Genomic DNA, 16766 nt, shown 5'->3' with positions numbered 1-16766 from the left:
CAGTTTACTCAGCAAGACAACATTTGCAGAAAGCAATCAAAAGGACCAATGTCAGAGGCAGTGAAATCTGACTAAGCTGAGTACTTCCTGTCTGCCCGCAACAGGAAACACTCGCACAGCTTGAGTTCTGTGACATGTAACACTAAAGACAACTGTGACAACACTTACCTTTTCTCTCTGTCACCTGTTGTCTTGTAACAGGGATAAGAAAACCTCGGGAAAAAACAACGGGAATCTGTTGCTGTGGGGGAAAAAAAAAGCTCTAAACAGTTCCAGTTTCCAGACTCATTTCTAGCTTTTATGCTTCCATTTTCTCTTCATGAGAGCAAATTCGATCCATGTCAGTGATGGTTGGGTAATTGTAAATTCCCAACCTAAGACCAAGCACACAATGTTCATGGCATCCTGGGGCAACGTGGGGACAACCCCACGTTCCAGGGAGACTCTCGAGGACACCGAAAGAGAGGAGACGCAGTGGTGCAAGCCTCCCTGCCGAGCACCTCTCTGGCCCTGAATGCTAGCGTACAGCTCTGCTCTGACTTCTTCCTCAGGACATCCTGTGGGTCTCATAACAATGATTCCAGAGCTCTGCCCCCACTTGTCACGACTGAAATATGGAAACTGCATCATTTAAGTACAGGGGCCATTGTTTTCTCACAGTTGAGCTGTAACTGGGACAATTAGCCCCTGAAAAATGCCTTGAGTGAAGCACGTCTGATAATTTTCTGATAGTTCTGGCTTATTTCACTGGTGTGACAGGCCATTCCCAAAGTTAAGTAAAATATCATAGCTTTATTAGTAAGGCAAACTTTAAAAAAAACAAATACATAAAAGAGTGTCCATCATAGGTTTATCTACATAGGGACAGAAAAATGCTTTTGACATGAACATACAAGATTGATTGCAGTAAACAAATACACTTCGTTAGCTGCCAGCATCTTCCCTAGACAAAGGAGGACAGAGGGCAGCGAAAGAATTTCAATAAGTTGTGGAAGTTGACACTTTTATTGCAGTGCCCTGCAGTTTTTCAGTAGGAGGGAAAATGAACACTTTCACATTCTGATCAGGAAAAGAAACTTTGTATGGGTCTGGTTTGAGCCAATGAGAGTCTGCGAAAAGATGACACACAAACAGAGAAGCATGGACAATACAGCAATAGTTTTCTCTGTCTAGCATCAACCCCTTGGCATTACAGCTGAGTGGAGCTGAACATGTTTTAAAGTCTCCAAGTTTATGGAAATCTGCCTACTGTGTCAAACTAATAACAATAGTGGGAGTGTGGTTCGAGTGAATAACATGTAAATGGCACTTGAAACTGGTTAGGTGACCATGTGTTAGGAGAGGGAAGGAGAAGGAGGAGGTTTTTTTTCCAACTAAATTCTGGCAGCTGTCCAAATGCCCCAGGTGTCCAAGCATCAAAGAGCAACATGAGTGAAGAGACGACACACTCTGAAGACACTGCGGCGCACAAGGCCTGTTATCATCCAAACCTTTGAGTCCTCATCTCTGAGGTCTCACTAATTCATTCCTCTTTCAGCCTCTCCTTTTCAGTCCTCCTCTGGCTCGCTGACTTTGTCAGTATTGTGTTACATACTGGCCATTAGGGACAGTCCAGCAAGGGTGTGCGTTGATGAGGCACCCCCTTGTGGACAGGCAAATTTCCAAGTTTGCACTTGTCAGCTAGATATGCAATTACTCTTTTACTGCAGGACTAAATGACAGGGCTCTTCTTATAAAACAGAACAGTGGCATTCTGTTCTGCAATACTGTGTAGTAGCACCAACCTTCCATCTGTGTTAGGGTGTTTATTTATATTTCTGTCCAATTTTAGGATACAATAAATATCTTGGTAATACTCTTTTCTGAAAGTGACAATGTCATCATTATCACAGATTTGAGTAAAACCTTGATTGACTGAATCAATCCAACTTTTCTCTCTGCTCATACTGACTACCAATCAAATACAAATTTAACATAAGATGAGGTGAGGCATAGATAGAAACTTTTAGTTATTAGTCATGGTGTCATTAACAATGGCAATAATTCCTTTGACTGATTAACTACTGGATCTCTTTTGCTTCCTTGATGCATTCTAGACATTGCCAAAGCAACACTCAATGGACAACAGATGCAGATATGCATTCTTAAGAATTCTTACTGAAAGGAGGAGGTCACAACTCAGATATAGAGATAGGGCAGGTGAGCTGACAGAAACCACACTCACATCAAAACATGGGGAATAGAATGAAGAAACGTGGCTGTGTCTGACTAACAAGCAGCCTGCCAAAGGGGCCTCTGCGGCTGAAATATGGAATGCAAATTACAGCCATGTAGTCTCAGCTGTAGAGATTTCTGTGTGCAACTCAATTGATGAATACCCTTGCAGTGAATCACGTTTCCAGCAGACTGAACTCATGTGTTGAGATTCCTTTTGTTTGTATTCATTAAGGAGACGGGAAACGGATCTGTTGCTGAAGGAATAATAACTTCTCATACTGCGACCTTCTAGAAACAAATCTCCAAGCCAACCCTAACCAAGCAGAGAGTACAAAAAATATTCCTGCAGGATGTTTCCCACACTACGCCTGAACCAGACACGCAACAATGAGATTTCATGCCACGATATCGGAGCATGATCTGGGCTTACCTGTATGGGTTTACCTGTAAATGTGTGTGTGCCACCATGCATGTTAGTGAGTAATTACTGACCTTTGACCTTGGCAATGACCGTTCCGGCAGCTCCCAGGGTGTCCGCCGAGTTGAGGGTCTGGTGTTTGCCAATGACAGCCTTGAGGACATGGAGTAACTCTGCCAAACGCTCTTGCACCACCTCCTGAAGATCTTCCAGATTCTCTGGGGGGGGAGCAAAGGCACGAGTAGGTCAGCCAAGTTAAGTCATGTGAGTAAGTATCTTGACAAAACTAACAAGAGATTAATTAAATCATACATCCAACTGCAATGCAGTTTGCAATCACAAATTTTCATCAATCAGTCAAAGGCTACATTCAGACTACTGGCTTTAATGCTCAATTCCGATTATTTCCCCAGATCCGATTTCTTTTTGTTTGACAGTTCACATTATAGTTTAAATGTGGCCCATATCAGACTCCGATCCGTATCGGATTTGGATCACATATGGAAGTGGCCCAATTCCAAACTGGAAAAGATCAGATTCCATGTGACTTGGCCTGCTCACACTATCATAAGAAGATCAGATCAGAGTCACATATGGGCAAAAAAAAAAACATTGGCCTGCAGTCTGAATGTAGCCAAAGTCACCACCTTCATACCACAAACTGAGTCAGTGTTTAGCCAGTGTCAAATTAATTCTTGGCATTCCTTTTGTCTTTGCCACACACAAAAAGTGGCTTTCATCTTCTATCTTCTATCTACCCAGACAATCCCATCAGGGCGAATAATACAGCACTTGGTTCATTATGTTTTATCTGGTTGTGCTTCAGATTAAAAGAGGATGGTTGTGGTTGAGAGACAATGACGAAATGATGAAATTCAGCTCTTGCAACATGAAGCTTCTTTTCAGCTCGCTTCAGGCAGAAGGTGACACCATGTACAACAGACAAGGCTTGTATCTATGTAAACAGGTTACACATTCTCCGCATGGTTGTAAAATTAACAGACAGTTGAAATGATGACGTGCTTTTGTGGTCACAACTGAGTCAGAATCACTCCTGTGCTTTAGAGAAATGTCCCAGTTAACATAAAAGCCACATATTTGATCGGTGCAACAGCCACTGTGTCTGTCAACATATTTGAATCTTGGTAGAGTTAAAGCCTAGTTCACACTACACGATGTTAAGCCCGATTAGCAGGTTAGTGAGCTTGGCGACTGTCAGGCTGTGATCAGAGGTAAATCAGCAATCGATCGGCCGCCACACGTTATGTGTGAACTACTCAACGCCACAGCGACTTCAAGACTCCTGTCACAAGTCAAGTTGTGTAGTCTGAACAGCATGGCGATCTGCCTACGCTGAAAGTCATGTAGTCTGCACAAGCCTTAAGAGTGACAGCTAAAGGTCATATTTATTTATTCAACCTTCCACTGTTTAATCACTGAATAAATACAACGGTGGTGCAGAGTCTGAGTTGTGTTTGACGCCATTTGTAATAGGCATACCAATAAAAGAGCACTCATTCTGGGGAATAAATTAAATCTTAGAGGTGACTGAATTGGCACATAGGGTAGACAGTAAAAAACAGTTGGGGTAGATCATGCATCCTTTACTAATGAGGTTTTAGAAGATGATACTTGAGGAGGAAAAGAATGTACAAAACATATTCAGATTACATCTCTCCTCTCATTTTACCAAACACATCACATTCTATCTGCCATTCTGCTATGAAAGGCATGCCTTTCCTGTAGAGCCAAGCAATAGAGTGAAGGGTAGTTAACCATTTGTCTGTATTTCTATGTTTTAGCAAGGGCTCTCCTGACTGTGAATGCTCTTCTTCACAACTGTATGGGTCCTCTGGATTAATTGATCCATAGCCAAGTTCTTTGGGCAAAATAAAAGAAAAACTTGACACTACGATGAATCTTGTCCAAGTAAACAGGAGAGGATGATAGTCTGTGTCTCTCTGCCCACTCTGATGCAGGCTAATCAGCAGAGAGGCTCTGCAAGTTGGCACCAGACAATAGGTGAGTTCATGTCTAACTCACTGTTTTGGAAGAAGCGGACACCGGCTGGAAACAGAAAAGTCATCTGTTTTTTATCAAGGCCCCCCCACCACGCGGTAGGGCGAGATGACAGAGTGAATTTATTGGAATGTTAAAAGAAATTACAGAGGGTGTGAAAATAAGAGCCTGTTTGTGTGTAATGTCATTGACCCTGCAAAGGTCCCCCTCCCTACTAACACTGACAATTGGCCTTCATTAAGCACCCTTCCCTTCCTTTTAACCATTCTTCTCAGTTGTGGTCATCAGGGTATTTTTGGTTAGTCTGAGGCGTTTGAAGATTTTCTTATCAAAGACATGTGTGGTTTGGGCATTAGCATATGAGAACCAGCTCCAGGGTGTGAGGTGCACCCCTAAGAATTTCCACTTAGCATGACACAAGTGGAGCATGACTTAAGGTGCTGCTGAGGAATCACAGCAATAATGTTGTTTAAGACCACCCATTTCCCCAAAAAATAAATTAGACTAATCTGGTCTTCAGAGAAGCGATACAGATAGTGAGGTAATAACAATAGATGTGATGTTGTGGCAACAAAGACAGAGGGACGTCCTGAGTCAATCTGCTGGATTGCAACGGACGCCAATCAGGGCATTTCTGAATAGATTGGTATTGGCTGTATCCTTTGTTTACTATAACCCACTGCCAGCAGTCAAATATGCTCCACTATGCAGAGTTAAAATACTGTAAATGAGTGGAACAAACAAAAAAAACAGCCAGCAATTTCCACTAATGATACACCCTGACAGCAAGCTTCGGAGAACAACTTAGGTTGGGCTAACCATGCACTGTGTTGCTGTTATATATAGGAAAATATAAATGGACCATGACAAAAACCAGCAGGTACTGAACTTCAATCAAGGACTCTAGGTCTAAGGCAAAAAGCAGAAACTACACCATTAGAACTATCCAAAAATAATATGCCTTTTAAGTTTAAACATTTTTTTTATTTAAAAGATTTTATGTGGATTGAAATATAGATAACCCAAATACAAGTCTCCACACTGTGCATGTCAGAACAGTCTGTGTGCAATAAGGCTACTTACGTTGTTAATTCTTCACCCTAAAAACTCAAGATTAAAAAAATTCAAACAAAAGAATTCTATTTAACAGTCAGAAATGTGAATAAGGTTATCAAAGCAAGGTCAAATTTTGTGTGACAGCTCATACTGATCACCACCAGTGCTTTTAATTGTGTGAGAGGATCTGTGCTCACTGCAGCGTGAGGCAGCTGAGAGAAAGCTGGTAAAAATCAGTGGTGAGTGCTTTTGTCACAACAATGGCATCAAAACGCGCCCTGGAAATTTGCAACTGATTGTGGGGGCCATGCCATTGTTTTGGTAAAGATAACAGCACTGAGGCAGAGAGCTGGGTTGTATTGTTTAAAAGAGGACCCCCTACAAACGCCAACGCAGCTCAAGGCTGCCCTGTCTTTCTTTACAGCGGTGGGATGAGCTCGTGTCCCAGCCACGCTTCACGCTCGGCCTGCTTCATTTATTTTCTACACGATTGAGACCTCCCTCCTTTTTAGGAGAAGAAATTCACAATGGAAAATAGTAGTTTGGAACTTTGAGACTGCTATCTAACGCTAATATAACTATTAAGCCTGAAATTACCCTGAAAAATGGTTAACAGTCCAAAACAAGGCAAGGAAAAGCAGCAGTGTTCTTATAAGTGTTGATGGTTCCACTAGTGGCCTGTTTTCACAGGAAACGAAGGGATAATTATCCCCTTCTCTGCTGTCAGCCTGTATGCTGAGTATGTTGCACACACTCATACATTTGCAGTAATATTGCTAAATACTTACAAAAACATAGTGTGTTTGGAGTACCACCACATATTTAAGTGGTGACTCAACTTTAACACAATACAGTAGCTCAAACATTTGCCTTTTAAATTAATGTCTACCCTTTATTGTTGTGTGCGTGTGAGGGGGGTCCCATTGTGTCAAACAAAGCTCATCCTGTGAGAATGACCAAATCTAATCCAAATCTTCAGGTGGCCTGACAGAGGTTACAACCTCTACTCCCCCCACTGATAACAACAAGCAATCAACTGGCCTGTCTGGACACGCGATGTGCCCGACATGAAACAAGCCTCAGCAGCACTGGTGACACAGTGCTGCTTGGGAAACAGCCGCAGGGCTTAACTGAATGAGGCTACGTTTCCATTAGCATCCCTCCTCCTCTTCTCTGAAAGGTTGGTGAGGGATTTACACCTGCAAAAGCAGATGATTATCAGGTTTTCTTTTAGATGTGTATCCGTCTACCTCATTCCTGGATGATGACGTGCTGGTCTCTTCGGTGACTGAGTCCTCACCCAAATGCTCCCCTCCAAATGGAAGCTGTCCTTCCCACAGAGCAACCTGGACTAATGAGCTGCACACACATTATCCACAAGTCTCTTCAATCCCAAAGCACAAGGCCAGAAAACGTTAAATACTCACTGTAACGGACTCTGCTTGCATTGCTGAGCTGCCTGCAACCTGATCTGCGACAGGTGGAATTGTTTGGTCAGGATTCCGTCTCCAAACACTAATCCCCCCCGCTGTCCAAACAAACGCAGCATCGCTGGGTGCTACTCAGTCTTTCCCATGCCTTGTTTGGAAACAGAGCTGGCCCCAGACATCACACAGACCGTAAACAGCAGGAGCTCCATAAACAGCTACCTGCTCTCAGCCTATTAGTGAGCAACACTCTGTGAGGTCTGGGCTTCACAGTAGGGCTAATTATTTGACACTTCAGAACATGTTAACTAATGCCGCAGGTACACAAAAAGACTGCACTCTTGAAATCAACACACTATCACAGTGCATTAGGTATACAGGGAGGTGAGACAAAGTAGAAAGGGAAAACAATAATAAAAGCTTGTACACATTAACTGTTTAAAGAATCTAGTCCAAACCATACTGTTTTAGACCATTAAGAAACTAACTAATCTACTTTGTATCTTGTTTTAGTTTAACGGTTGCGGGTTCAAATCCCGGTTGGCCCAGCATTTTTGTGTAGAGTTGGCATGTTCTCCCCGTGTCTGCGTTGGTTTCCTCCGGGTGCTACGGTTTCCCCCGCCACCAAAAACACGTTAGGTTCTCCAGTCAGTGCCATTGACCAGACACTGGTAAAGATCTGGAGTTGGTCCCCAGGCGCTGCACAGCGGCTGCCCACTGCTCTCTTAAGGGATGGGTTAAATGCAGAGAATTTATTTCGCAACATGTATGTGTATGTGACAATAAAGTATCTTCTTCTCCTCTAATTAGGGCTGCAACTAAGGATTACTTTCATTTATGATAAATCTGTCAATTCGTTTCGCAATTAATACATTTTCTATAAAATGCCATGATGACATTCAAATTGTTTGTTTTGTTCAAAGAAAAACCTAAAACCACAAAATATTCAATTTTTGTTGTATGTAATGTTGTAATGCTACCAAGAACAAGGAAAAGGCTGGTATTGTTTGCAAGTTTTATTCCACGCCCAGCCAGATGACGAGTGAATCTCCACCTGCCCAAATGAATTAAGTCACTTACTACAGTATGGGAATATGTGTCGGGGGCGGCTGTCTTGGGCAAGAGAAATGACTAAATCTTTCAGACATGTGAAACAAGGGATCTAAGAATTTGTTAGGACGGGAATAATGATGTTTTTGTCTCTTAACTCAGAGCTAAGCAAACATAACATTAGCTGTTTTTGGTTCTACCACAACAACAAAAAACAGACCGGCTCACCACAAGCCTCAGTCTCCTCACTGTTAAGGCCTGATCGACCGCTGTAAATTTCAGCAGGTCTGCCCAATTGGCCCAAGTGACGTCCCCCTGCTAGCAGGAGCTCCACTGGCCAATCCACCCCTCGCCATGACCAATCTCCTACACAAACATCCAGAGCCCATAACCATAAATCCCACCCCAGGAAACACAACCAAACCACAAGCTTGCACAAAAACATCCTACAGCATCACAGGGAAAGTTACTGCCCAACAAATCTGGCCTTTCTTTCTCCTAAGAGCAGCAGGCCATTAAACTATTATGTGCTAGAATTCGGCTTTTCTCTCAATTGAAGGGACCACCTGAAAGTGGCCACTTCAGTTGGCACAGGGGCACTTGTCTGAAAAGGGGAGATGTTTGTGGGAGCTATAGCTGAATTATGTTTTTAGAGAGTGGTGGTGGCCTGTTTTATGGCTAGTAAACAGTTATAAACTGGTAAAATTTTCAATTGACCCCACAAAACTGAACATTTAAAGTTATAACTCAAATACAAAACTTTTTGAGCAAAAAGAAATAAATAAACAACTTTGAAAAAAAGAAGGGGAAAAAAAGAGTCTGGTCTTCTGACAACAACCCAGTTACTGACTGGTACTGTGAAACACTAAACAATGCAGTTTAAAGGGAGTACAGCCAGATCTTATCAGAGCGTTGTCATGACAAACAGTTTTCAGAAAAAAAGCCAGTTTTCATACTTGTGAGTCAGCTACTTATGTTCCTTCTCATTTAAAGACATTTACTGCCTCTTCTCACACTGCACTACATTGTCTGGAGAACACTTTCTGTAACATAGTAGGAGGTACCATGTTCCATAGTTACTGTAGTAAATACACTTTTAACCTCATGCTCCTCAACTATGCTGTGAGATGTTTGTTCTACCCTGAAGTGAAACTGTAAAAGAGCAGTTGTGTCTTCTGTTCTACCTGAGGCTTGAAGGCTAAAATAAGAGCAAAGCAAAGAAACCTTCAAGCAAATAGACAGTGTCCTGATAGCATCTGTTGTCGCAACAAAAGGCACTTTAAGTTAAAACCTCATACTGTTGGCCTGCACACTCTCCATAACTTCCACCGCACATTTCTCAATGTACATTCCAAAATTTTTTTGGCTCGATAATGAGGGAAAACCATGTTGTGTTTTGTTTCAAGACATTTTTAAGTGAAATTTACATTATATGCCTGTGTAGTCATGAAATTGAAGGCAAAACAATTACATAAAATGAAAAACAAAACAGGGCTTGTGTTTAGTATATCAGCTTGTGCAACAGTAGCATTTTGTAAACTGATTCTTCATAGTCAAGTTGTTCTAAGAGTTTTTTCCTGTATGGTTCAAATGGCAAAGGTTGTGATTCCCCCAGGGAGCAGCCAGTCAATGTATATATATGTATATACTCATAAATATATACTGCCATGTTTAATGTTACAGTGACTGCAACTGTTCCCCTATGCTTGGATTCCATAAAATTTGGCCTACATTTTTCACTTTTCCTAACTGGAACATTTTAGATGAAAGACAACCTTAACTAAATAGCCTCTTGTGAGTTGTATTCACGACCACAAATCTAAGATGAATTATTTTTAGGAGAGTTTTCATAGTCAATCTGCCTCACACCTACCATAGGTCTATTGAAGGCACTATAGCTACAAGTGAACATTTGTTCTGAAGGAATGCAGAGTATGCAGGAGAGCGGGGGGGATGGGAGGGGGACAGCAGCTCGGCAGTGTGTAGAGGACTCCTTTTTTATCCTGATTAAAACTATTAGCCAAGCTGTATTCTGCAAAGCAATGCAGACTAAAATGAAAATTTCAGAATGATGCTGACACTTTTATTGAATTTCTCTTTTATTATATTGGCCCTGAGATGCTATACAATTACTAGTACTATCACTTCCTATTTAATGCTTGTAATGTTGAGATCAATTTAAGCCAAAGTGTGTGCAACTTGAGTTAAGAGCAAGAGACACATTCCAACATAAGAAACAATCTGACTTCACTGTTACATACTGATCCCACAAGAATCTACTAAGTGGTTTGATGCAACATTATATGATGATGTTCATTTTTTGACCATGTGGAAACTGTTTAAGGCCAATTTTGTGCCTACAAGCTGTGTACTAATAGCCAAAGCCCCTTCCTTTCAAGATAATAATGTTGATTTATGCTAAACTACCAGTTGACAAAATGGCATGTTAACAACTTATTTACAAATTTGGTTCTATTTAACAGAAATGTCATGGTTAAACAATCAAATGTTTGATTCAAATTTTTTAGTATAACGCAGAGCGGTGAGAGGTTAAGGTTGGGGATGGGGACAGTGGTCAGTTCAAACTTATACAGCATCACATTCCTTTCTTGGGCTACATTCCTCCACAGCTTGACTATTGTTGGGCAACAATTTTTGCAAGCACTCTGACACAGGGCCCTGTTATGAGAGAAAGAGTAAATCTCTACCTAAATCTGACCCTGAGGAATCTCAGGGTGTGAATGTGGTGGGTCTAGTTAGCTCAAGCTTACGATCACTGATGGAGTTCCCCTGTGGGCTTCAGACCAACACCCACGCTGCATGCGTGCCCCTCCAGCTAAAAACTGGCGGGTGCCCTGGGAGGAAAAATAAGCACCTTCCAACATAAACTCTCTTGTGTTTTTTCTGTATGAAGAGCTATGAGACACACACTGAGTCAAATCTGCCTCTCTGCAATGGGAATACAAACCTGCCAGATCACCACAGGGTGCACGCCTTCCAGCAAAAAAAGCACTGTGTCGGTTTCACGCAGTGCTCCAGTGACAGAACTTTTCAAATATGGAAAGAATAACATGGGGGCTGGCAGGTACCTCGCTAACCTCCTCCCCAATTCCCTAACTACCTTGTTCCCAAAGCTTTCCTCAACCATTTGTTGCTGTCAGCCTGCTTAACTTTTCAAGAAAAATGCCAACACACATGCTGGTAATGACCAAACAATAACACTATGTGCAGAAACTTAGCAAAGTGTAACACTGCCTTAACGAAGTTCAGCAATATTTTTGATGTTTCTGGCGACTTGTAATCAACATTATTATTGTTCGTCTAACGTGCTTTTAACAAATACAGACATAGCATGTTTCATATCAGTAGAAAACAGACTTTTGACTGTAGCTTTTGAGTAACCTCCCTGACCCTTTAAATAAAAACACCAAAGTCATTATTCGAATTCAGTTACGATGTAAACACATACACACTGGACAAGAGTGAGACATACTAGGTTAACATTATCAAATCACCATTATGTGGAATGTCAGAAGGGACTGTAAACCAAAAAAAGGTTGTTTTACTTAAATTAAACGAACGCTTAATGACTTTGAGATTATTGGAGTACTTTCTATAAGGCAATAAATCCCTGTCTTTGGACATGGAGGTCATGTGAGTCTTTAAGAGACAACTGCCAGGACTGTTTCAATGTCAGCAAACAGGAGCCAGACGCATTACTAACAATACTGGGGCTACTGAGCACTCCATAAAAATTTAAGAACAAATTTGCGAAACTATCAGTCTCTAAATAAACATTTTAGGTCAAAGATGATGTACGTATGTCTTGTTTCCCTGATTGCTAGCTTTAAAGGAAAGCAGTTGATTTTTGGTTTGGGGTTATACAGGCAGTATCAGTTCACAATTTAAAATTAAGAGGACTGTAAACAAAATATATTGGATTTAAACTGTCCCCATCTCCCAGCCCTCTATGTTATCAGTTAATAAGGAAAATGACTCAATGTTTACTTTTGACTGGACAGCAAACCACAATATAAGTGGCAGCAACTTCCACCTAAAGTCTGTGTCAGTGTCTTTGAGAAAAGAAAAAGCACTTATCCAAATGGCATTTAGCTGCCTGACATTATAGCATCATGGTATGATTTCATCCCCACCTGCTGAATAAGAGCCGTTGTTAAAAGGGAGGCAAATATCCCAAATGTTTTTGTGATGGTTTACAGCAACACAGCACGAAGCAAGTCAAGGCTCACTCACAGAGGCCTCACTCCTCCAGCCAGAGGAATGGCTAAACAACTCACTCCCACTGCCAGACCTGCAGTTGGACCCCAGCGTGTGTGTGTGTGTGTGTGTGTGTGTGTGTGTGTGTGTGTGTGTGTGTGTGTTTGTAGGTATGTGTCTTTTAGCAGAACAGTAGGAGCAGCAGTAGTTGTAATAGTAGTCTCATGTTACTGATTCCACAGAAGGAAATGTGTCAATGGAACAACTACGTTAATGAGAAAGTAAATCAGAGGTCTTCCCCCAATTACAAGACAGAATATACTGTAATTATACATTAGTGCTCAAATGATTAGTTAGCTAAGCAAAACAACATGATGTCACTTTGGGCTTTGGGGATTTAAGATCGTTAATTTTCATTATTCATTTTAAATACTATTTATAGAGTAAATGAAATCCCTTTATTCAGAATCAGATTAACTGATAATGAAAAACAATATATAGCATACAGTAAGTTACTATCAGTCTATATGGTACTGTGAAACCTTGGTAAACACTGTATGAGGGTTTGTGTGGGCAGAGTGTTTGTGTGTGTCTGCAAACAAGAGCAAAGCCATCAAAACCAAGTGAGAAAAACAGAAAGTAAGTAACCTGGTGTCTGCTCTGCTAGTGCGCTTGTGTAGTGGTGTGTGGGAGTTAAGACATTAACAACACTGCAAGCGCTCCAGCATGTTAGCAGTGAGGCTGTTAACACGCTATGATCTGACACTCCATGTTCTGTGATGCAAACTTTGGGCTTCAGTGATCTATCTGTATCATCACAAAAAAAACACGAACAGCATTCCTGGACTCCCAAGACACTTTGCAGTGCCACGAGTGCAACTATATCATGTGGGTGTTGGCACAGGAGACATCAAAGCAGAACAGGAGCAGGGTTGCTGGCCAAACAAACATGACATGACATCTTCTCAATACATTCCCAGTGTATATACAATGGAATTTGCTGGCAGATCATTTTAGCTATCTATAGCATCATTGGTAAACATCAGATTTTAATGTCAGTGCCACAGTGCAAAGAGCAATGTTCCTGTTTAGACAATTTACATAAGGGTCAATCCATTATAGAAGAGACAGAGATATGTTCTTCATAGACAGTAGTCTCTTGATCAGAAGGCATGTTTGATTTTAAGTAAAAGACTTAATCAAGTGGAAAAAGTCTAACTTTCTTGCTCTTATCATGTGATGGAGGTTGCTCTCTGAATGCAACACATTCCCCACCACTACCTGGGGTTTGCTGAAAGTCTATCTAAGACATTTAAACTAAAGTAGAAGCAGGCAAGAGGACACAAAAAAGCACTTTATCAGATTATAACCCATAGATTGCATTTAACACGCATTGATTATGGGTGACAAGTATCCAATATGGGTTTTCTTTCTTCAACTCTGTCATTTTACAACGTTCTACTTCCCTGACCCCCATAGCACCTGCACAAACATTTCTGCATTCCAGCTCCCCCTGAACTCACCTTTACACTGGAAAGCCTCCTTGAGGCTGAGCAATACATCAGCGAACCACCGTACATCATTCACCAGCTGCATCACATACTCCGGATCCGCTCCTGGTGCCTCCACCATTTGAGACGTTAGCCCCATGCTGCTCAGAGGATTTGGGTTCTTGGAGATGTGGCCCAAATCCCAGGTCTTGGTGGATCCGACTGACAGAGATCCTGTGTGGGGCTTGGAGAGGTGTCGTGGCAGACCTTGGGTGTGCGTTGTCCCTCCACCACTGCTGCTGCTGCTGCTCTTTCGTATCATTCCAGCAGCCACTTCAGCTGCCATCCTTTGCAGGGGGCACAGCAGGCCAGCTAGCCCGTGAACTTAACACACTCCCCTGGTTCCTGGATGGCTGAAAAACAGAGAATCGTAGGTGAAGATGATGACTTTGTGTCTGAGGGGGAGGGGGTCTCCTATCCAAACTCATTAATCTACAGTGTAACGGATTTTTAGACCTATTACACATGTATAGCAACCACTTAAAGATAAGAAAACTACTCAAATCAAATAATGTATACACTCTAAAATCAAATAAACAGCACAGGTGTATTTCTCCTGGCTAGATTATCATTTCACCATAATTTATAAGTTATTCATTGGTCATGTGACATTAAGTTTAGAGTTTACAGCAAGCATAAGATATTTTATAGTCAGTTTTGTCTCTACTAAAAGTAATTTAATGTTTTCTTTTGTATCACAAAATGATTTACCATGGTTAACATTGAGCAACATTTTGCTGTTAACGTTAGCTAAGCTTGTAGCTTGTTTGTAAAATAACGTTAACGTTTTCTGTCAATAGTTACACATAGAGGCACTCCCATACATTATCATATAATTAAAGAAAATACTAATGCCAGTAATCACATTTAAAAGTCAAAAGCGAAGTACAATCACGGGAGGTAATTACAAAACTCCAACAACATCGAAAACAACGCTTTCTTTTTCAGGCAGTTGAATGAAAAGTGATGCGAACGTCACTAACGTTACCGTTAACGTTACCCCGGTAAAGTCGACCCCGGGTCATAAACTGCTTTGCTGGCACAGCCAAAAAAAACGCTATTTAAAACTCACCTGCTCGGCAGTTTACTGACATAATGGCCACGTTATCCAAGCAAATCTTTGCTCAATGGAGCCTGTGAAAACCCAAGAGCATTTCCGTTAGAAAAACCGAACTCCAACAACGGCTGAAAGTTTCCGCTTTGACTCACTGTACATCGAAAAGTCCACTATCAGCAGCTCTCAAGTCAATCGTATTTACAAGTCGGTTTGTCACATGACGGTATAGACGCGTTTTGATTGGCCATATCATCTCAACTGAATGGAGATGTGATGCCTTCATGTACTGGCGGACGTTTTGGGAACACAATGAGCTGGATTCGTTTTACGTTATCTTGCAGGGATAGTGTGATGTATTATTTTAATTAAATTCAATGTTCAATTTAAGAGGACGCTTCAAATAAAAGATCTTTGTAACTGCAACTTCAAACCTCGCCTAAAAACATGTAACCTTTAAGAGGAAATTCATCACATTGTCCATAGACTGTAAGCATCATACAATGTCAACTGAATAAGGATTGTTCGATGACCTCTGAATGTTCCCGAAAAACAGCATATATTTTTTTCAGAATAATATTTGGATTTTTGCAAGAACAGAAGATATGGCATACATTATTAAATAATATATATGAATATAACACGTCACATTTGTAACATTTGTGGGCAAAATGCCTTACGTTTGTGTTGTTAAATTTAGTGTTGCCCAAATTGCTGAATAGCTTTTTTTGCCATTATATTTTGTTTCAGTGGTGGAATTATTTGACACAAACAAAGAACTGAAAACTTTGCAGAGGAGTGCTCATTTCTTAGCTGAAAAAGAGTCTTTCTCAACTCTTATATATTGATTAAAAACAAGCGTCCAATACCAAGGAATGTAAATTGAATTTTATTAGTAGTAGCATGATTATTACTGATTCTTATTAGTAGTAGTAGTATCACTATATTACTTTTGACACATTAATTATATAATTTCTGTGTGTTTAAACTGGGCACACTGGATGTATGGAGTGCACTTGTTCTGTTCCTGTTCTGCAATAAATACAGTCTGGTGTTTTTGGAGCACAGGCATAAGTCTTGCCAACAAATTTAGACCCCATCTCAGACCCAAAGACAAAAAATAACATCTCTAGCCTGCTAATTAGATGAGAAGAGATTAAGCAAACGATTAAAGGAATAAATGAAAATGTAGTTATTTGTATCAAAAATACTGCTAGATTACATTTTAATAGATTTTAAATAGATATAAACAATTATTTATTATATTATTTAATATAAAAAAAGATTTTAAAATGCTTTTTCCATGTCTAGGTAGGTCAAATGAATAATCAGCCACATTACTGTGATTCATTTAAACTTTTGATCAATAGTGTTGTCCCAGACAAAATAAAATCCCAAATCAAACTACCAGCACCACTGCTGCCACCTAGTGTACATATGTAACCATAGAACTCTTCCTGGCAACGTATGGTTTAGGGATGTTGGATGGACATAATTTTATACAGAAACAAAAACAAAATAAGCTTCTGCATTACAAAAGCAACAAAGCCCTTCAATTTGTGTCTTTCCAATGACATTGTTTAGATTCTTAGAAAGCTTTTCGTATTTTTCAACTGCTAGATGCTTTATCAAACTACCAACTGCTTTTTTGGTTCAGTCAGTACTCATTTTTGTGTTATGTTGAGGTGAAGTGTCATGTAGTAGTACATAAACATGGTGGAACAGTTGTGAACTAAAAAAAAGCTAAGAATTCAATG

General features: G+C 40.6%; 1 protein-coding gene across 1 annotated transcript in view; it reads right to left on the bottom strand.

Moving 5' to 3' along the window:
• LOC119901829 (rho GTPase-activating protein 29-like) overlaps positions 1–15192 on the bottom strand; it is a 28244-nt gene extending 13052 nt beyond the window's left edge. Inside the window, 3 exon segments of the mRNA XM_038717535.1 lie at positions 2710–2853; positions 13929–14308; positions 15028–15192. Of these exon segments, the coding sequence (XP_038573463.1) occupies positions 2710–2853; positions 13929–14241 (457 nt within the window). The 5' untranslated portion in view covers positions 14242–14308; positions 15028–15192.
• Between the last annotated feature and the right edge of the window lie 1574 nt (positions 15193–16766).

Source organism: Micropterus salmoides, unplaced genomic scaffold (genome assembly GCF_014851395.1).
Source record: "Micropterus salmoides isolate LMB-PRFRI ecotype aquatic unplaced genomic scaffold, ASM1485139v1 Ms_hic_scaffold_14, whole genome shotgun sequence".
In the NCBI taxonomy this organism is placed as follows: domain Eukaryota; kingdom Metazoa; phylum Chordata; class Actinopteri; order Centrarchiformes; family Centrarchidae; genus Micropterus; species Micropterus salmoides.
This window is presented reverse-complemented; position numbering and strand designations above follow the sequence as displayed.